Genomic DNA, 23,058 nt, shown 5'->3' on the forward strand with positions numbered 1-23,058 from the left:
ACTCTTGACACTTTGGACACTACAGAACATACGCACATTTTATAATGCTGTTTCTGTGTGCATGCATGTGTGTCATGCAGCCTAAAAACGATATTTTTGTTTGTGTTGTTTTGTCTTATCTGTTATTGTAAAGTAATTTTCATTAACTCTTGCACGTTTCTGGTTGTGAGTTGTCAATTTATATAAAAAATAAATAATGCCGTAAATTGCTGTGAAGAGAAACCTTAACAAGTAAAAATGGACATCTGAAGAAAGTATTTACTTATGTGCTTATATAAAGAAATGCCGTCACTCAGTCAGAAATGCGGTCAGGGGAGGCAGGTGAGACAGTGTCTCACCTGGCATCATGAAAAGTAATGATAATAAGACAAATTATACTATTGATAAAATAAATCATACTGCTTGTTCATTGGTCTGTGATATAAAGGCAATTTATAAATGCAATCTCTGTACGATTCACGTCATTTCGATAATTTTTATAGTCAATGTCACTGAATTTAGGTATTTCCTGTATACATGCTGCCAGCCACTATAGGGAGCGACGCGAGGTGAGGCAGCAGCGAGCTGAGTTGTGCAATCTCTCACAAACTGGGTTAGGCTCGTGTCCTTGGCGCGTGCTTGGGGCTAACTCTCTGTATGTCATCAATACATTGGTTGTGCACATTTGTATCATGTGTCCTAATTTTCCATAGCCTAGTTTATGTATTTCATGTATGATTGTAATATATTTAGTCCCGTTGATCTGACATTAAAGCACACTAAAAAAGCACGAGATGAGGCAGCCAGTACTTCTGCCTCATGGAAGAGGGCGCTAGTAAGCCACGGGCTGATGCTGTTACTCTTCTGCTGAATCAACTGGACCAGGGGTGCCCACACTTTTTTGGCTTGCGAGCTACTTTTACAATGAGCAAGTCAATGATCTACCCGTATCTATCTAATATATATATAATAGTCATATTAATAGTCATATTAATTGTCATTAATTGTCATATTAATTGTTGTTACAGTGTTACAAGCTCTATCCATCTTTGTTTTTATTTTTATCAAGGAAAAATTGGTGCACTGTAGCCTACCTTTAGAAAAATAGCGCTGTCTCTTTAAGAGACGATAGTCTTGAGTTGTTAAAGTGGCATGGCTGTGGATGTGTGCCGCTGAACTGACGGCATGTTTCAAATGTAAAGTAAGAATAAATAAAGATGAACGTTTGTCTTGCTGTTTGTTTTGCAGTTGCAACGGATGAATGTTTTAGACAAAAAAAAAAAATAAAAATTCAATGGCGATCTAACCGCATATACACTATATTACCAAAAGTATTCGCTCACCCATTCAAATGATCAGAATCAGGTGTTCTAATCACTTGGCCTGGCCCCAGGTGTATAAATTCAAGCACTCAGGCATGCAGACTGTGAAACAAGACATTTGTGAAAGAATGGGCCGCTCTCAGGAGCTCAGTGAATTCCAGCGTGGAACTGTCATAGGATGCCACTTGTGCAACAAATCCAGTCGTGAAATTTCCTCGCTCCTAAATATTCCACAGTCAACTGTCAGCTCTATTATAACAAAATGGAAGCGTTTGGGAAAAACAGCAACTCAGCCACGAAGTGGTAGGCCACGTAAAGTGACGGAGAGGGGTCAGCGGATGCTGAAGCGCATAGTGCAAAGAGGTCGCCGACTTTCTGCACAGTCAATTGCTACAGAGCTACAAACTTCATGTGACCTTCAGATTAGCCCAAGTACAGTACGCAGAGAGCTTCATGGAATGGGTTTCCATGGCCGAGCAGCTGCAGCCAAGCCACACATCACCAAGTGCAATGCAAGGCGTCGGATGCAATGGTGTAAAGCACGCCGCCACTGGCCTCTAGAGCAGTGGAGACGCGTTCTCTGGAGTGATGAATCACGCTTTTCCATCTGGCAATCTGATGGACGAGTCTGGGTTTGGAGGTTGCCAGGAGAACGGTACATTTCAGATTGCATTGTGCCAACTGTGAAATTTGGTGGAGGAGGAATTATGGTATGGGGTTGTTTTTCAGGAGCTGGGCTTGGCCCCTTAGTTCCAGTGAAAGGAACATTGAATGCTTCAGGATACCAAAACATTTTGGACAATTCCATGCTCCCAACCTTGTGGGAACAGTTTGGAGCGGGCCCCTTCCTCTTCCAACATGACTGTGCACCAGTGCACAAAGCAAGGTCCATAAAGACGTGGATGACAGAGTCTGGTGTGGATGAACTTGACTGGCCTGCACAGAGTCCTGACCTGAACCCGATAGAACACCTTTGGGATGAATTAGAGCGGAGACTGAGAGCCAGGCCTTCTCGACCAACATCAGTGTGTGACCTCACCAATGCGCTTTTGGAAGAATGGTCAAAAATTCCTATAAACACTCTCCTCAACCTTGTGGACAGTCTTCCCAGAAGAGTTGAAGCTGTAATAGCTGCAAAAGGTGGACCGACATCATATTGAATTCTATGAGTTAGGAATGGGATGGCACTTCAGTTCATAGAATGAGTAAAGGCAGGTGAGCGAATACTTTTGGTAATATAGTGTACCTTCGCGATCTATCGTCGATCGCGATCGACGTAATGAGCACCCCTGAACTAGACGATAATTGTCCATTTATTGGGATCTTTTCTCTCTGTGAAAGACAAAAATAGAAGATTGTATTTCTAAGCTTAAAACATTCTCAAAACTAGACCTTCAGTCAAAACAGGAAGTGGTAAATGATGCAAGTTATATTGTTGGACAGTCTGTATAAAAATGGATAAAATCATGACAAGATTTAACAACTATATATAATATATATTTGATTAAGGTGACGATTTGGTTTTAAATTCAAATATTTGTGTTTGTTTTTTTCTCTTTCACGTTGAATGAGTATGGCTACTCATTCCACATTCGCAATTCCACAGTTCATATGAATGACGGCAAACGCGTTCTCTCTCTCTTATTCTCTCTCTTAATCAATTTGACATTGTTCCTTTGGCCAGATATGAACTTTATATGTGCTCATTTGAGATATGAAACGTGACCAGTTGGAATCAGCCAACTGAATGGCGAATTTAAGCTATTCCACTGGGTTCATAATTGTAAATCGGTGCCTCCTTGTAAATATCGGTGTTACAGATATTTACATCTGTAAATATTTGAATTTGTTCAAATATTATTGTCTTTATTTTACATTAGTGAAAATGTGAATGATAGCTGTAAGGTGATGGTATCGGCCATAGCCACTAGAGGGAGTGGGTTGACTTTTTAGTTTATTTACAGCAAGCCTTAAAATTTCAAAATAAAATAATAAAAAAATCCCCTTAAAAACTCTTCCTTATTTTGTGCACTAAGAAAACGACAACGTATTATCAAAAAGTCGCTGTAAAAAATCGATTTTTCATCATTGAGCAATAATCATGATGTGTTCAACTTTTTTTTTAACTTCCGGGTTAATTCAGTTGGAGTAATGACAGGGTCCAGAGTTACATAGCTAGCAAATATAAAGAAGCAGTCATTTTATATACCGATGCATCTAAGCAGACTGATAAAAGAATGGGAGTTGCGTATGTTATCCCTCAATTAGACATTGAATTTGCAAAAAGAATTACTGATCATTTAGCTGTATACACAGCAGAAATGAAAGCAATATGGATGGCCTTATTGTGGACAGAGAGCAATAGACCTAAGCAAGCTGTGACTGCATCAGACTCCAGCTCAGCTTTAATAAGCCTTAAACGTTTTCACTCTGAATCTAGACAAGATATAGTGTATGAAATAATCCAACTAGCTAACAATCTGCTTAAAGCTGGTAGTAGTACTACATTTATATGGGTACCCGCTCATATAGGTGTAGGAGGTAATGAACTAGCAGATAAATGTGCGAAGAAAGCAGCAGGAAAGTCTGATATAGAGGTAGATACTAAATACAGCAAAGCTGAAGTCAAGAGCATAATTAAATCTAAAATAAATGGAAAATGGCAATTTTTATGGGATAATGAACAGTCTGGGAGACACCTGTATAGCATTCAAGGAAAGGTGGGGAGGAGCAGGAATGTGTGCAGAAGTAAGCAGGAAGAAGATGTGGCATCTAGAATGAGGCTAGGACATACAGGATTAAATAGAACATTATTTACAATGAAAAAACATGTTGATGGAATGTGTGAATATTGCAATAGTCAAGAGACCAAAGAGCATGTAATTATGTATTGTCCTAAATACCATCAAGCCAGACAAAGATTGATTTCGCAACTTAGTGAAAACCAGATGACATTAAATATACATGATATACTGCAGAGAGAATCTGGTGGAATTTGTTTTCATTTTCTGTTTTATTTTTTGAAGGTAACTGGGTTATTAAAAAGAATTTAAGAAAGTGTAGGTTGACCTTTTGATCCACACTCCAGTCCAGATGGTGGCGGTAATGCACCAAAAAGCTGGTTGCCAACCGCCATATAAAAAGAAGAAGAAGAAGAAGAAGAAGAAGTTGGAGTAATGACATTGTACCAAACATCACACATGCCAGTCTGCCGAGTGGCTTATACTTTGTTAATTTACATGCTCTGGAGGCTCAGATAACTTTGATATTGTCGTCAACATGTCATCTCCCACGACAAGTTTTACGGAGGAGCGGCAGCGCAGAGCAGCGGAGGTAAACACACACGGATAAACACCCTTTATCCCCGATGCTAACGCGTCAGCTAACGTTAGCCTACGTTTAGTTTTGGCAAAGTCACAGACATGCACCCCACTTGTATCACAGTTGTTGCAACCACAGTTAGGAGGGAAGCTGTAGGCAGTGTCACCTCAGCACCGAACGCACAGAAAATGATGGTGTGTAGTTCATCTAGTGAGCCAACCGTATTTAATCAGTCCCATCCATTATGGTATGGATGACACGGTCACAACAAGAAACGACGCTTTGTTGTTGCCTGTTGATTTTTTCTCGCTAGTTTGTCTGTAGTCGAATACCAACATATCTAGAACAATGTTAACTAACAGAATTAAAATTAATGTGTGTGTTTATCTGCAGCCGCAGCTGGACAAAGACTATATCCCCACAGAAGAAGAGAGAAGGGTGCTGAGAGAGTGCAGCAGCGAAAGCTTTTTGTATAGGTGTAAGTCTTACCCATATAAATGATAATGATCAATGTTAAACCCAAAATTAAAAGGTGGAAATATTTTTGGTTAGGGTTATTTATTTTTATTTTTTTTACAATTTTGTATTCAAACAGACATTGTAAATGTTTCTTCACAGCATTGCCCTTCTCTGTGGTCAGCATGGCTTTCACTCAAGCCTTGGTTTCCAGAGGTAAGACTAGGAATAATTCAGAGGAATCAACTAAATTTCAAGACATCAATAGACACTCTCTTGCCATTCATTAGAATTAATTTGTTCTAATGTAACAGTCCCACACTATATAATACCTTCATGAAGTTTATAGTATTCATTCATTTAAAATAACAGAGAGATGTGTGTTACAGTTTTTTCATATTGTAGTACTACTGAATTGTATTGTGTTGTACTGATACATGTTTTCTTTTAATTTGACAACTCCATTCTAGTCTGTGGGCTACACTAAATAACAGAAACACTTTAATTCCATCTAGTTTAACAGCACCACAAACTACATCCTTCAAAATGATCATTCAATTGAATTACGTTCTTTCTGAGTGATCAACGGTCTTGAAGCTAAGATTTAGTGCAAGACTATTATATTTAAATGCATTTGTTTTCATTAAGTGTACCTAATGTATTGGCAAGTGAGTTGAGACAAAGGTTCAACTTTAAATTGACACAGTCTTTTCACACTTTTAGGGGCCCTGTCTGTTTCTCCAAGGTTTGGATCTCTTCCCAAAGTGGCCTGTGAGTTCATAAAGGTTAAAACTGGAGAGAAAAAACTTGCATATTACAGTTATTCATATTAGTGACTAGACTAAATATTAGTCTTATTTATTTATTAACACTGCTCAGCAAATATATATATATATCAGATATAATACTCTTCTTGAAAACAGGATTTATCCCAGGACTGTTAAATAACATGGTACCCAATAACCTGGCTGTGCAGGGGATGTTTACATACATGTGATCAAGATACAAATTAAAAAAAAAGAAAAAAACGTTTTTACCACCAGTGACTATACTTTATTGTATCATACATATTGTTAATAATATTACCTGCCTCTGGTTGAAATGAATTAGTAAAATAATATGGTAATGTAGTTCTTCATCCTGAGATATATAAATAGAATAAATAAATATATATAAATATAAATAAATACTCAAAATGTTTTATATGACTAGATTGTTTGTGAATATTGGCTTACCATATGTATGGTTAATTAGTTCTTTGAATCCATTTGACCCTACAGTTGCTGGCTTCTGTGGCTACCTGGCTGGAAAATTGTCATACATGAAGACATGCCAGGAGAAGTTCAAGAAGATGGAGAACTCCCCCATGGGAGAGATCCTCAGACAGAGAACAGGAATGCCTCCACAGTAGTAAGTAACAGTAACCTTATGTAAAGGTTGTATAAATGGTTAATGTTTCCTTTTCTGTAAGCAGCTGTACCGTTACCATTTTTTGGTCTCCTTCACAGTTCCAAGGGTCCTCAGTCAGAGCTGAGTGACTCAGACTCCCAAACATTTCACACCATGTTCCAGGCCGCAGAACCTCTGAGCCCCATGGCCTCCCAGACCAGAGATTATGGATTTGGCTACAATCCAGAGCCACCTTTGCAAATGGGCAGAGCAGATGACTTCAACTCTCCAGGTAACCCACTAGGAAACTGTAAACGTGATTCACAAACAGTGACACAGCTTTTGATTGTAGCTCATGATTACTGCATTTGTTAAACAGTCATGTGGGTGATAGCTTTCAAGTGGAGATGTGGCAGTTGGCCAACATATTTCTTGGGTTTAAACTCATGCTGAATGATACTGATACTCGTAGCCCAACAAATGTTTATGATTTCTGTTTATGAAAACGTTGCTTAAAGTGACATAACACGCACAGTCCCAGTTCACAACTGGTCAGACTGTTTTTTTTAATGTAGATTTGGAAATGAAATATTGCAACTTTCATATTTGAGTTGAAAATTGGTCCAAAGATGTTTTGTATTTATTGAAGGTGAAAGAGTGAGTTTATTATCAGAACTTGTCATCAAAACTGTCCTTTTTTTTTCCTGGCTGCCACCTTCAGTCCAGTCATATGTGGATGAGGACGAGCCCAGGAGGAAGCCCATCCTCTACGAGGACCTGAGGCTGAAAAACAGAGAGACCTACGAGGTCACGCTCACTCGGAAGGCTGATACATTGCTCAAACCACCACCACAGAAGGAGCCAGAGAGACCCAAGAATGAGGGTAAGCTGTAGAGATGTGTTTAACAGATGATTGGTAGTTAAGAGGACCTTATTTCTGGCATAAAATACGATCGTTTACTCACCCATATAACTTTGGTGTCATTTGGAGTCGTTCGGACGATATTTATATACGTATATCCATATAGTGTGAGTATTTTGTTATGATACGCTAGTGCTATTCCCCGTTGAGTCTGGAGTTACCTGTTATCTATTTGTGGACGTGCAGCGGTTTGTTGTTCTTTGGCCAGCTGTTCCTCTCTCTGCCTCCGCATCCTCCGTTCAGCGAGCTCCTCATCCGTATACTCTGGCTCAAAACGGTAAGGACGTCCATCATAAACAAAGTCGTTATCCACAACCTCAGAATCGGAAAAATATTCAGTAATGTTGCAAAAAAAACCTAGCAGTAGCAAATTACAGGTAAACAAGCTGACCGTCGCAGGTGTGTGCATCGCTCAGAGATGACATCATCCAGGTCAGAGGTTAGTAGGTCCATCTACAGACCCCTGATGATGATGACAGGTAACTCCGGACTCAACGGGGAATAGCACTAGCGTATCATAACAAAATATTAGTGAAATGAACAAGTTTCGCGGTACATAATGCGTTATTTAGAAGCTGCGTTTCGGTGCCACTATATGGATATACGCGGTGCTCCACTGGATCTAAATATCGTCCGAACGACTCCAAATGACACCAAAGTTATATGGGTGCATAAACGATCGTATTTTAAAAAATGGTAATTCCCCTTTAACTACTAAGGATTACATCCATTGTCTTTTAATTAATCTGTGAAAGAATTAACCCTTTTCCCTTCTGTGTCTCTTACAGTGAAGAAGAACGTCTATGGAGACACCTGGGAAGAATGAGCCCTAATTTAAATTCAGATAGGATCTCTGTACTTTGGCATACAACATACATACAGATATCTCATTGTCTACCTATTATAAAGTTGTATGACTTTGTGATCAGTGTATCTTTGTCAATAAAATCAAATTGTGTGACTACTTAAATCTCTTTGCTTTGACACTAATTTGAATGTTTTTAAATTTTCTCTAGCAAAAACTAAAAGTACAAAACAAGAAACTGCATTCAAGCTATGTTTACCCTGTTGAAGCAGTACTTGTAGTGCTAAATTTAAAATGTGGGTTTTAAAAGATTCGTAGGTACACTAGTGAAAACAAATGCAACAGTCATCTACTGAATTTTAGCTTCCTGAAGGTTATATAGTATCTACCTAATTAATCTGCAAAATGGTGTATATCCACAGTAGAAGTACGTAATGACTAAAATGGAAAGCTTAATTGGAAAAACACAGAATCAATATTTTCTACTGCTGTAATGTATTCCAGTGTGCAGACACATTTTATTTTAAGCGAAAATCCATTACAGACCTGACTTAAATATCAAGCAGGAGCTTTACTACCTTTCTGCAACAATGGGGGATTTCCAAATGTAAAACTTTTATTCTGAAGACTTTGGATTTTACATGTTTATTAGTAGAAATAAAAAATATATGTGAAATATTAGATTTATAAAAGTTACCCATATTATTTAAACAAAAACACATTGTCACTGTACAAGTAGCTTAAGTGTAAGTTCAGTAAGGAAGATCGGTTCACACACTGTCTCCAGCCCTCCAAGGTCAGTTTGGACTATTTCTGCCTCCATTTTCCCAAGCTGTCAAATTCACTTCATTCTCAGTTACAACACCAACAGTCTTATCTGGTAATCAGTCTGTACACATTCTCCAAATCAACCAGTCTACTGTACTCTATGATGGCGTCTAACTGCCAAAATACTTATTCTCACAAACTCGTTTCAATAAATGTTGCCTTTACTTCCACATGATATGTCCTCATTCAAATGATCAATAATGCTGTGGTTTGACATTTGATAGCGTCTGTGATGTGAAGTTTTGTCCATGTCCATGAAGATTAGGAAGTGGTGTGGGACTGGACAAAGCAATGGTTGAGTGTGGCCAGCCATCATGCATCATAGCTGTGGTATAAGCAGTGTTCATGCTGGACAACGGGGCATAGGCCTGGACTGGGTAAGACCCAGGGGTGGGGTTGATTTGTGGAAGGAGGGTCTTCCTCCTCTCCTCCGTGGAAGCAGGGACAAACATAGCCACGCTGATGCTCCTCAACAACCTGAAAGGCATCGTCTTCTCCACAGCTCCAGCCCTGGCCTCAGACATGTCCAGAATGGAAAACCATCCCCTACCATACATCCACCCAGTCAGAATGGCTATGATATTACAGGGCACACTGTGGGGGATGAGGGCACTAGTTATTATGAGCAACACCCAAGGAAGAGCCATGGTGGGGAAAGGGAATCCACAAAAGAAACCTTTCATCATTTTAGTGTGCATCGTAGTTAGAGCCACAGAGGCCAGCACGACAGGAACTAAACCCTCTGTGTGTCCCTGGATACTGTCAGCCTGCAGGAGATCCAGAAAACTGTAAAGCAAACCAGTGGTGGTGGAGAGCAGGAGGAACAAGAACAGGAAACGGACTGTACCAACACCTTTCTCTAAATTGCCACTGACAAACACCAGGGCTGTGATATTCAGTACAAGCTGAACAAAAGTTTCGTGGTAAAGGGAATATAAAAAGAGTCTGTGGAGATGTCCATGTTGCAAAACACTGGCCCCGACGCTAAAGACGCCTTGGGTTAAGTTGAAATGTATGTGGATACCAAAGACCACACAAGATAAGAAGGCTACTGTGAGAATCCCGCTTGTGAGAACAGGGGCAAAATCTTTGAAAACACTCAAGATCATCTTGAAGTACTGAGTTACTGACATCTTGTCAAACAACTTAAGAAATAGGCGGATAATAAGTGAACGTTTAACAGGAATTACCGAGCAGTGGTTTATTTGTCTCCACGATTGCTAAACAGGAAGTAGAGCCATTTCCAGACTGATTTGAGAAGACGGCCGCAGAAATCCTCTCGCGGTGACGCGGCTCCCAATGTATTAAGAAACCGTTTCAAAAGGCGATTAATTGTTTTAAAAGAAGCACTATACAAAACTCTTCTTCGGTTGCTTCTGCTGGCAGAATCAAACAGGCAAGGCAACAACATACAGGACAATGAAAATACTACTTCTCGTCAAAACTTTCAAAATAAAACTTTTGAACGGATAGTGGCTTATTCTTCTGACAAATGTGCTATTAGTTAAGTGGCAAATTGAAGCGTTCACACATTTAAGATATATATGAGTTAGTAATAGTAAAATACGGACAACCTGGGTTAGGAAGTAGGCTAAATACAAATTTTACCAAAGACTTTTATGTTTTATTTTGAAGGAAATTTATCCAAACCCGATTTAGACGCCTCTGCTTGCTGAGAAGGTGCCGTGCACAGAAGGTGTGTTTGAGAAAGGGAAAGGGGGGGGGGGGGGGCTGTCAGTCACACCTTGACTTTCTTCCATATAACGCACATTTCATTCATAATATTATAAATACAGGCCTATAATTTCTGCACGTTTTTGTATTCATGAATTGTGTGAAATGGCCAAATAAAGATAGGTAATACAAAACGAGTCTTGACTTCTGGTCGTGAGTGACAGCGTTGGAGGATGGAAATCTGTTTATTGTCGAGTGTCAAATAGAGAGCCGAAGTCCCGCCCCTCTACTTCCGGGTTATGGGACCTATCTTTCGAAAAAATATGAACGGCAGTCTATGGAGAGATCATAATTATTTTTTGGTCCCGTTCGAATTGTGGCATGAATTTCACATATGATGTGTGTGAATTTAAATGATAATTTTTCACGTCAAGAGATAAATTATTTGACGTAAATAAGCTGAACAACATTAGGTTTTGTATGAGATCGCTTAGTGAACTACATCTCTCTAGAGATCCCTAGAGAACTATGGCTGTCTCCTTGTTGAGCTTTACCGTCTTCTTCCAGGACGAAGGCAGAAGCATCAAACGAGGTGAAAATCATTATAAATCGGGTCATGTCGAGAGCTGTAGTTACACCAAGGGAGTTTTGGTCGGTTCTGTACGCGCCAGCACGCGGGACTTGTAGTTCGTTTAATTACGTATTTTTCATAGCGTTTTACTTAACTATCTTGCGACAAACTGTGACATTCTTGACATGTAAAATCATTTTTTATTCTGAAAAACAATATATGTATAATCCAAGGCACAAGTCGATCGGGACCAGAAAATAATTTATCTTTCGCCATACACTGCCGTTCATATTTTTTCGAAAGATAGGTCCCATGGAGGCAATCGGAAGGGGCGGGACTTCGGCTCTCTATAAATGCAGAGATGGACAGAAAAAGGTCAAATCTCTCAGGTTTACAATTTAGGAAAAAAAGAAAAGATAAAGGTATGCTATGTTCTCTCTGTATGATACAGTATCCATGTCATGAATGAAGGGCTAATGTTAATTGGTGGTATACGTTTGTTAGTCTTTTTGCTATGATGCTTGCAATGCTTATACAACAGTAATTTGTCTTAACAAACACCAGATCTAATTTCACCGTAAGGTTGTGCTTTGCAACAAAATTGTTACAAGTTCAGTTATTATTTATTTCCATCACGTTGGGTCCTGTAATTAGCAACGTAATTTTCATATCTGTAGGTAGCAGGGGTGGACTGGGGGAGGGAAGTGGCCCGGGAGTCATTGACAGACTTCATGCGCGGCGTGGTGAGCCAGCCAGCCAGCCGGCAACACAAGTTTCATGTAGGTACCTTGATGGAAAAAACTGCATTTGATGTTGTTTTGGACCATAATCATATATCATTAACCTGGACCCTTAAGTAGCCTACAGTAAAATAATTACAGCAGTAGCCTATAGTGATTTTACAGTATGTAGTGATTTTAATGCAAACAGGTCATTGATACAATCAAATTTGGCCAAGCAATTTGCCAGGCTGTTAGAACTGAATGACACTGACTGTCCAGGGGTGGGCAATTATTTTTCTCAAGGGGCCACATGAGAAACCGTAAATATCTTGGAGGGCCGTGCCAATAGGCTGAACTCAATTCTGTGCCCGCAGCATTGTTATGTTTTATTTTGTGCTGGTGTTTTTAGTAAAGGGATGATCAAGAAAGCAATTAGTCATACTTAAAGCTTGAAATGCTTTACAATGAACACATTCTCTTATAAAGTGCAGTTAATTAAATCTTAAATGAAATCTGTACCAATGAACTAGTTTATTTATTTATTAACTGTTACTATATTAGTATGATTTGTTTTTTTAAATGACATATAATATTTATATTGGCTAATACTACTGTATATTAAATAAATGATCATTCATAAACCACACATGTCAAACTCAAGGCCCATAACTGTATCAGGCAAGTTAATATTTACTATCTATCAGAACTGACCTGCAGGTGTTTTGCGTGCATCAGGCAGGTATGTCAATTAGCTCCTCCTCCCAACTTTATTCACAAACTTGTCAGAGTCTCATTGTTGCCTTGGCCACCGCTCAGTGTATCGGTACAGCAGCGCGGCGCTCTGAAGTTCATAAGGTTGACCAATAAAAGCTCAAGACACAAGTATTAGAGCACTAAATACTAAAATATGTTAACGTTGCAACTTTTTTTCTTATCTTCCCTCCAATTGTCTGAGGCCCCCCTAGCGCCCCCTGGCGGCCCCCCATGGGGCCGCGGACCCCACTTTGAAAACCACTGTGTTAGCCTACTGTTCCACGGTAGCACACACGGCTAACAGAAAACTTACTATAAATGACAACACTGCAGCTAAACATCAGTCTGTTAGCATACATGCTAACATACAGACACACTGAAAGTGACCGTTAGCCAAATAACAGCAGCATGTTTAACACGGCATTAGCATGTTAACTTAGGACACCACGCAAAAAAACAAAACAAAAACCCTGTCCGGATGATCTGTGGATGGTAGGTAGTTTCAGAGATGAACATTTGCCATTTGCTGCAACTCTATTTTGTGTTATAACGTAGTTTAACCAGTCATAACTAAAAGTGTGCCAAGCATAGAATTCGCTCGGAGGGGGTCTCGCCCGGGGTGTAATTCAATGTAGAACCACCACTGAGTGTCTGTGTCCGTCTGTGTATATATATAAGACTTTTTTCTTTGTGTGTATTTGATTCCTATTCAAGTCACTTTGACAAGAATGACTTTATATTGTTAATATAGGCTACAGAGTTTCATTTTTTTAACATTTTCGGTTGGTGGTGTGCCTTATGATTATTTCAATAAAAAAAATAAAAAAATGTACCCTGGCTCAAAAAAGGTTGAAAAACACTGATATAGACCATTATCACTTAAAGTCCCACATCCTGTCTCCCTACTTCTGTTGGAACACAAACACTCACACATGTCACCTTAGCAACAAACCACTGACTGACTCAGGGATGGACAGCAAGCAAAAATCCTGATTGTACAAATAAAGTAGGTTATGCTGTTGTCACCTTAAAATCAGTACTAAAAGCTGAACCTTTACCATCAACTAATAGCACTAACTGAAGCATGTAAACTGAGCAAAAATAAAAAAGTGAACATATATACTGATAGTCATGATGCCTTCTCTACTTTGTTTGTTTATGCACAGCAGTGGAAGAACAGAGGTATGGTTACTTCCACTGGGAAGCCTGTGACACACAAAGACTTATTGTTACAACTCTTGGAACTCTTGTGCCGCACACACCAAAGGCACAGACAATGTCTCAGCTGGTAACAGAAAAGCTGATGACGTAGCTAAACGAGCGGCACAAAAACCATTAAAAGCTTTTTTGATGGACACTGAGATCACAAAAATAACCTCTGACCTACTACCTGACTTCCAACATTCTGCAACAGCACAAGAGAAACGCTATTGCTGAGCCATGGGCCTAGCCATGTCTCAACAGGGGGGGTGGTAAGGCTAGTAGAACAAACTTATACAGCCTATGGAATAACATAGTAACACTTACTTTCACAAATTTTGCGCACAATGTCTAAAATGTGCAAAAAACAATCCACAAGGTAATTATAGAGTTAAACCAGGCTCCTTCGCAAAATCTACATATCCTTTCCAACAAACTGAGATGGATTTCATTGAATTGACTAAATGTGAAGGAAAGAAATATGCACTTGTAATAGTTGACAAATTTTCAAGTTGGACAGAAATATTTCCTGTCAGTCACCCAGATGCTATAAATGTAGCAAAAGCATTATGCTGAGAAATAATACCACATTTTGGAATACCAGAAAGGATTTATTGTGATTATGGGACACATTTTGTGAATGAGATAATTGCAAAACTGACACAAAGCTTAGAAATACAAGTGAAATATCACTGTTGCTGCCATCCACAATCAGCTGGACTTGTAGAGAGAACTAATCAAACAATTAAGAGCAAATTGAGAAAAACAATGGCTGAAACAGGGAAAATTTGGATTTATTGCATACCTTTAGTGTTAAAGAGCATGCACATTACCCCCAATAAAACAGAAGCAGAAGACACACTTGCAGACTACTTGAGAAAAACACTGATGCATAGAGATGTCAAGAACAAAGTATTGTCACTCTTTTTGTTTGATCCTATTCCAGAACCCGAAATCTAAAACCAGGTGACCTGGTCCTCATCAAGGTGTTCAGGAGAAGTGATCTGAGCCTAGATGGGAAGGCCCATACACTGTGTTACTGCAAAAGAGTGCCACCTACCAGCGGCTAAAGTGGTTCCTGCAGCTTTCCGACCCAACACCTCAGTGGGGAACGGGTTACAAAGGGGGACTGTTGCTGTAGGCACGTTCGTCTCAAACCCGGTGAAGAAATCAACGATCCCTGAGGTATAGTGGTAAGGAAGGTCTGAGGGGACACTATAGCCCTTATGTAGAGTCTTAAACTATAAATAAATAAATAAATAAAAATGGCGTCTCAGAGACAATGGATAAACATAGTATGCATTGCATCTTGTTTGACTATTCGGTCTGTTGTGACTGTTTGGTGACTCCTACCTGTCATACTTCCAGTTAGACCTGTATAGAAAAACTAGTTTAATTATGTACTCATGACGCTTGGTTGACTGCTATCTCTACTACTGTGTCGAATCCAACAGTGTATACACTTAACTTGTGGTATATGTGCGCTAAGTATGTTGCTGAATCGCATAATCAAACCAACTGCTTTGTGTGTACTCATATGCCAGTCGCCTCCACCAATCCTTATATAGTGCCAAGACCATTTCTAGACATACCCAGTTTGTTTCCTGATATACTGATCTCCCATGTGGATGCTGTATTGTTAAATCAGACCGTCCTTAAGTCAACCAGAGCAAATTTACCAGCACCTAGGAAAAGTTCTGGCCTGGGGTTTTCAAAACTGAGAGTAACAAAGGAAATAGACAAAAAGCCTGTATTTGGACCTGTTCACTTTACACCGGTGATCAGATTTACGTGTTACACCCAAGGTTTTATTCTAGGCCTTAATCCTGAATATTTAGGACAAATACCAACATTCTTTTGCTCCTCCATTCTCACTCCGTGTACCCAATACCGAAATAACAACACTCTGTTGACGGCAGTAGTTTTGCTCCATACTACACTGTTCCAGATGTTATGGGCACTTACCCCCAGACAGATTTGATGTGGTTCTGTGGTTATAACATCTATCTTAACCTTCCTCCAATCTGGCGGGGTCTTTGTGCCCCTGTTTTGCCCTCTGACCATTCTTACATTATCTCCGCAGAGCCTCATTTGGATGAGGGGCATCAGAAGAAACGGTCCTTTCAAACACATGACTCAGTTTGGGGAACAGATGTTCCTCAAGACCATAAGCTGTAGACTGCTGGAGAAAGGTAGTTTTATTTTTGTTTCCATCTCTCGGCGTGGGGAAGCTTATGCTTAGAATGGAGACTATGAACTACCGATTCTCTGGGTTTGTGAATCCCACATTATCAATTTTTCCTAATCTAACTTCACTATGATTTTAAGACTAATGACTCGTGGTTTACAATTGGCCCATGGTACATGGTATTTTTTAAACTTCTTACTCCAGTGATGCCATTTCTTGTTTTCTTCCTTGTTGTCATATGTTGCTTCATACCATACATCAAAGCAATAATTAGAAGAATGGTATGAGATGTTATGCTCCGGGAGAACAGGTATCAGGAACAGCTTTTGAGGTTAAATGAAAAGAACGTCTGCCAGGACATGGTCTAAAGTGAGTTGCAAAAGAAGGATTCTAAATGATGTTGATGCTGTAAGTCAAGAGAAGTGGTATTGACTGATTAACAGATGGAAACGTTGCAACTTGCTCCCTATGTATGTATTCTTTTTATATAACTAATACAATCCATTTAATCATGTAATCCCAGATTGAAATATTTTTCTTTTTAAGTATGTTATACAATTGTATGAAAAAGTATAAACGGGGGAAATGATAGAAAAATATTGGGTTTAGGTACTAGATTTAGCAAACAGGTGATAATCATGTACAATTATGTGCCTTGTTTTGTCGAAAGTTAATTCAAGGAGAGTTCAGGAGGCCTGAGGCCCTGATGCCACCTGAAGATACTCCCTCCTTCCGTAGAATAGATAACATGTTTGTTGCTAGGCAGTATGACGTGTACTGAAGATAATCTAGCATTCAGTGGCATCAGAGCACGCCACAAAACTTTATTCATCCACAAGGCAAATTGCTTAATATTTGTACACAAATATCTGTACTTTCTACTTCTGACAATGGAAACACAGGCTCGTTACTTTTTTAACCTCCATGGATGACAAGACGTATAATACGTGACATGATCGGACATGACTAGAGCATCAGACTAGAGAGAGAAACTCGAAGAAGAAAAAGAGGAACAGACCGCGGAAAGGTGTCGAGTTAGAGAGAGAACCTCCAGCAGCATGGAGGAAGGAAGTGAACCGGGTTGTAGTGCTGATGGCGACGCTTCAGAAGACATTTCCCATCCATGGCTTTATTTAAGAGAACTGTTTCGATGTTGTCGGCCCCAAAAAGGATTCATGGCGAATGCGCATCGTTTGATCGTATATAGCTAACACCAGCTAGCTCTCGGTTTAAAAAACAACAACCCAATAACCCTCAATTTATTATTTAAAATTATCCAGATGCTCATGCAGGACCTCTGGTCAGTTTAGTCTAGATTGTTCTGTCAGAACGTTTTTCATTTTGCAAAATTATCAACAGATGTATTGTTTCATTAATGGCAAAATTTTTACTTTTTACTTAAGTACATTTCAGAGCCTGTACTTTCTTACCTATTATTTGAGTAAATGAGTTGAATCAGTACTTTTACTTTTACCAAAGTATTTTTTTTACACAAGTATCCGTACTTTTACTTACGTACAGAATGTGAATACTTTTGCCACCTCTGATTTACTTTTATATAGTTTCTCTTGTCTACCTTATTCTATTTTTTGTATCTTTTTTGTATCTTGCACTGTTGTTCCCTGCCGCTGTAACACCCTGATTTCCCCACGGGGATGAATAAAGTCTTATCTTATCTTATCTTCAATATGGAGTTATCTGGCAGCATTTGGTTGTGGAGAGCAACCATAGACTGTATACAAAAGAGAGACCAACACTTTTCATGGACGAGCTTTGCTCAGAACGCGCGTCCACTGCGCTGTTTTCAAGGGGGCGGGTCCCGACCATAGATCCCGACGAGGAAACTGATTCTGACATAAGACCGGTGTTAAATGGCCACTGCGGCGGATGTTGATCTTTAGTTTCGGTGCTTGCTGAGCGGTGTCAACTATACTATCGTCTCTGGACGTCTTGGTGTAGGTGGCTATCTTCTTGATTTTCTCTGTACTTTTTCTCGGTAAGGTTTCACTTTTTGTAGGGATCGTGTCTCTCCCGGTGTCTCTTCCGGGAAGCGCGAGACCGAGTCGTGCAATGATGGAGGACTTTGATGAGATCTACGAAGAGGAGGAGGAGGAAGAGGAGGACGAGGACAGGGCCGCAGAGGAACAGCTCCTCAAATATGCTCCGGACCCGGTGGTAGTGCGTGGGTCTGGCCATGTCACTGTGTAAGTTACTGGCGAGGGTCATGGGGAATGAGGGGGGTGTTTAGTTTTGTCGTGAAGTGATTAGTAGCCGCTGTGTTCGCGGATATCAAGCTGTTAGCTTTGCGAGCCTAGCCGCTAGTGACCTAGCGTAGCCCGCTAGCTGCTAAATTAGCAAGGAGATGATACGAGCTAGCGAAGAGTGGCTGACTGAATGTACCTTTTATTTTAATAGGTTTACTATGCAAGTTACAGTTCTGTATTTATAACACTGCATATAAGTCGGTTATTTTAGTAATGGTCAGGTTAGGACTGTGTATCTCCGCTGTTGTTGAACTTTTCTGAACTTGGATAGAGAGTGCCTGTTAGCCACCTACCATGATAATATCACATGACGAGTGTACGGACTAAAATATAACCAGTAAGGCTTGTTCTTATCACTGAATTAATACGTTTTTGTATATTAATTCATTTCGCAAGTTAATAAGTTATACTCAGAAACTGATCATTTCAATACCAGCCTGCTATTTTTGTCGGACTACCAGAATAAGCAGCAGGTTTTGTGCAATACACTTGGATTGATTAAGGACCAGCGAACATGGATATATTTGAGATTTTGCGTGTCTAACTTTTTATTTTATATTACATATTAAATATATTGGTTATGTGTTTTTTGGTTTAGGCTTGCTCTGACAAAACCTACGGTACATCTTAAAATGTGTGAATATGAAGAACACATAGTATAATTTACTTCTGGTAAACCATTCTGGTATGGTAGTTTTATCTTTGATACAATAAGTAAAATGTCTTTTTCCTTTTCTCTGCAGGTTTGGTCTTAGTAACAAGTTCGAGTCAGAATTTCCTTCAGCACTTACAGGAAAGGCGAGTGTGTAATTTAACAGTACAAACGAACAGATATTTTCTACTTTTTCCTTTACAAGAAGATTTACACTTAAACCACTACCAAACATATAGTGCATACAGTTTAAAATGGCTCTATCCTCTGTGGTGCCTTGCGGTGTATTTTCTCCACTAAGCATGTGATCACCATTAAAAAGCACATGTAAAATATGTGTGTATAACTATTCTATTAACGTGAGCTTTCTTTAGGTGGCACCAGAGGAGTTCAAAGCCAGTATCAACCGTGTAAACAGCTGTCTGAGGAAGACTCTGCCAGTGAATGTGCGGTGGCTCCTGTGTGGCTGCCTCTGCTGCTGTTGCACATTGGGCTTCAGTTTGTGGCCTGTCATCTGCCTCAGCAAAAGGGTGAGGGTTAAAATACTGTAGCATTCCTAGAAAAGCAGCAGTAAATTCAAACCATCAGTAGTAGGGTTCATGTGTGACAGTTGTGATGAGTACAGTATCTGATACTTTTACACTTTTTACTTTCCAGACAAGAAGATCTATAGAGAAACTTTTGGAGTGGGAAAACAGCAGACTTTACCATAAGGTGAGCAATGAAGGCATAAATGGGTATGACTGATAGTGTACTTTGTATTTTAAGACATATTATTCATTATTGTTATATATTTGCAGTTGTGTTTGCACTGGAAACTAAGCAAGAGGAAGTGCGAAACCAACAACATGATGGAATATGTAAGTATAAGCTGCAGTTAATGTTTGAGAATGTTTGGTCTTTTTTTGTTTGTGGGTGCAATTGTTGTCAGATGTTATAACCACAAACAGCACTGCATTAAAACTAGTTGCATCTTATGATAAGATGATATGGCTAGTTTATATTGTTGATGAGTTTGGCTGGTTATCTAGTGTTGAAACATTTTGTCTTGAACTGTCAACAGTAAACGCAATTACCACATTACAAGCTATGGTGTATGCTTTAGTGTTTTTTTTTTTTGCAGTGCTAATGTTTTTTTACGCTCACCTTTGCGGACACTCAATGTGTCAATCTTTTATCACTGTTTATTGGATTTGATATTCAGACATCGATTATAGATAACATTGTCAGATGCAACATAGTGTTTGTGGGCGATCTTGATTAGGGCTGCAACTAACGATTATTATAATAATAATCGATTAATCCGTCGATTATTTTTTCGATTAATCGATGAATCGGACAAAAAAAAAAGCATTAATTTCCAACCCTTTATTCAAAAACAGAGCTGACAGAGAAGAAAGTGCTAAACAGGTTGCTCCTTGAACATCTCTGAGCTGTTAAAGTAATCATTTAAAAAACAAAAACAAATGGACTAACACAAAGAACATACATGTCACTGTATGATGATGAAGCAGCAGAATCGGTAGTCTGCAGTTCGCCTCATAAGTATTGTTCGGCACGTTTCAGCTAATCAACGAAATCACTTCGTTCAAGCTGCAACAGCCAGAGTATTACATGGAGCATTACCAGTTTACGCCACACGGCAGCGCCTCCTTTGTTTTCATCGCTTAGTTCAGCAGGTGTCACTCTTGTTGCATCCGTCTCTCTTTTTGACTTCCTCCATCTCCGTTATGTGGACGCTGGTAAAGGCTACAATCCACAAACGTTTTATTATCGGTTATTATAGTGTTATGTAATATGCCGTGAGACCTGGCTTCATATGGTTCTGTTTAATAAATGTATTGTGCTGAAATCCCTCCACTTCGTCTCCTGCCTTGCTACTTCATGTTGAAGCATACTACTAGCAAACGTGGCTAAGCTTCTCTTCAACTCCACGTTACAAAGCCAGCAATCATTAAACTTACATTTTGCCAATTTCCCAAGTTGACAACGAGGTTCATGTAACAGGAGAAGTCTCGAATCCAAAAGGCATAAATACATATCGCTAACAAACGTTACGTGACGAATAAAATCTCCCCGCTGCGCCTGCGCCGTATGACCGTACCATACCCGGTGCAGCAACACATTACAAACCAGGCTGAACACTGGATTCCACTTCCAGGTCTCATTTGTAATTTAAATTTCGGCGTACTGCACCTTGGATGACTTAGGTTGTACTGATTTCTTTGCCATGTTTTAGAACAACTTTAGGGTCTCTCCGATGGTCTTTCCTCTACGTCCGCTCCACACTCAACTCAACTTTTTTTTTTTATACTCAAACATCTCCGTGGCATAATAATCGTCTGACACAACGAATCGATAATGAAATTCGTTGCCAACTCTTTTAATAATCGAATTTTATCGATTTTATCGATTCGTTGTTGCAACCCTAATCTTGATCATAATGCTTCCATTAGCTGTCATACACATTATTTTTGCAATGTTGGGTGCATTTACCCAGTACAACTTTGGTACCACTATAAAGTGTCTCACTCTTAATACTGTTGAAACATCCATTCCTGACTCACCTCTAAAAGCTTTTTCCCCCTTATCACCTGCAGGTAATCCTAATAGAGTTCCTACCCAAGATCCCCATCTTCAGACCGGACTAACCTGACTGCAGACGATGTTCAACTTTCACTGCGGCCCTGCCCTGTCTCAGAGTGGCTGTAAAGCTCCTGAATAACTACCCTTCCTGAAATACTCCAGTATTTGTGTTTACATTGGTTCTCCCTTTTTTTTCTCATTTCCCCTTTTTCCCACATGTACCTTATCTACAGCCTTGTTTACAAATCCAGCGGCCCCACACTTGTTTTTGGAGTGAACCAACTGAGTCATGGCCTGTGATTGGGCAAACTGGCACACTATCATCCAGTGCTAACTGGCACCAGCCAAAGGGATGTCGTGGGAGAAGCAGTTATGTGCAGTGTTTTTGATTTTGAAACTGGAGCTGGAAACTGGACTCTTAAGAACTGTAAAACTGAGTTCTGTGAACCACAACTGGAATTTTGACGCTGTTTCTGAAACTAAGCACATCGCACAGGGAAACCATGATGAAACACACTTTTGTATGCCACACAACCACCTTCACCTGCAAAAAAAACAACTAGGAAAAGACTTGGTTTGGTGCTCCGCATCTGTTCTAGAGATGTGGAGGCAACATAATACGGAACTCCAAAGGAGCCTTCAATGCTGGTCTTACAGAAGCATGTCAAGCTTGAACATCTGAGCTCAAGGTAGTTTGAGACGGAACCTCTCAAACTACCAGACAGTCTCTCGCCTCCTTTTATGTGCATCACTCTAATCCAGTGACAATCACTCAGTTTGACTGAACTGTCCACAGTATGGGTCTTTATTCTTCATAGTTCACGTGGAAATGTTTGTTTTCAGCAGTATGTTCGTCCAGGTGATGGGTCGCCTGCCTAGCAACTGGTTCTGATTCACGAAACAAAAATTAAAAAAAAAAAAAAATCTGAAATTCGTAAGACTTGTTTACTGTTGTGGTGAAAGATAGACAGAAAATACTTGCAAAACTGTGTGTGTTACACAGAAACATAAGCAAAATATAGACAAATCGGACTTCTGTCTTTTAAGTAATTCTTTGCCATAACCAATCTGTTATTCATGTTGGAAGTACAATTTAAGCGTGTGCATATAATATATGCAGTCATGAAATGGGCCTCTTGTTTTTGTTTTTGTTTTTTGTTTGCAAAGGAATGCCATCGTGGGTTAGTTTTTCTCTACTCTGTGATCACGTGTCACACTAAAGCACACAATTGCTCTGTCCTTAACACGTTTACATGGCCTCTCTTAATTATCTGTTTGGCTTCCTTTTATGAGTGTTGACATTAAGGATGTGGATTTACATTGCAAATTTCATCTGTTTTATAATCTTACTCTTTACATTTAGAGGTTTGGGGCTTTCCGAAGGGTCTCTGGGCGTCTTTGTTAGGCGTTCTGTCATGCCAGGCCT

General features: G+C 39.6%; 3 protein-coding genes across 3 annotated transcripts; 2 read left to right on the forward strand and 1 right to left on the reverse strand.

The window, feature by feature from the left end:
• The first annotated feature begins 3,482 nt into the window (after window positions 1–3,482).
• On the forward strand, window positions 3,483–8,353 carry LOC311499658 (OCIA domain-containing protein 1). The gene is made up of 8 exons (XM_084560731.1): window positions 3,483–4,634; window positions 5,016–5,100; window positions 5,241–5,294; window positions 5,802–5,849; window positions 6,359–6,488; window positions 6,587–6,759; window positions 7,189–7,350; window positions 8,178–8,353. Exons 1-8 carry the CDS (start codon window positions 4,581–4,583, stop codon window positions 8,213–8,215), a joined length of 744 nt encoding a protein of 247 aa, XP_084416857.1. The 5' UTR covers window positions 3,483–4,580; the 3' UTR covers window positions 8,216–8,353.
• Window positions 8,354–8,782: 429 nt separating this feature from the next.
• Window positions 8,783–10,519, reverse strand: rhbdd2 (rhomboid domain containing 2). The gene has a single exon (XM_084560719.1). It carries the CDS (start codon window positions 10,153–10,155, stop codon window positions 9,217–9,219), a length of 939 nt encoding a protein of 312 aa, XP_084416845.1. The 5' UTR covers window positions 10,156–10,519; the 3' UTR covers window positions 8,783–9,216.
• A 7,380-nt stretch (window positions 10,520–17,899) lies between these two features.
• chic2 (cysteine-rich hydrophobic domain 2) lies at window positions 17,900–22,034 on the forward strand. Its single transcript, XM_084560742.1, has 6 exons — window positions 17,900–18,334; window positions 19,138–19,192; window positions 19,421–19,576; window positions 19,704–19,760; window positions 19,847–19,906; window positions 21,647–22,034. The coding sequence occupies exons 1-6, from the start codon at window positions 18,201–18,203 to the stop codon at window positions 21,695–21,697; spliced, it is 513 nt and encodes a 170-aa protein (XP_084416868.1). The 5' UTR covers window positions 17,900–18,200; the 3' UTR covers window positions 21,698–22,034.
• Window positions 22,035–23,058: the final 1,024 nt, after the last annotated feature.

Source organism: Chelon labrosus, assembly GCF_963514085.1.
Source record: "Chelon labrosus genome assembly, chromosome: 2".
Lineage (NCBI taxonomy): Eukaryota > Metazoa > Chordata > Actinopteri > Mugiliformes > Mugilidae > Chelon > Chelon labrosus.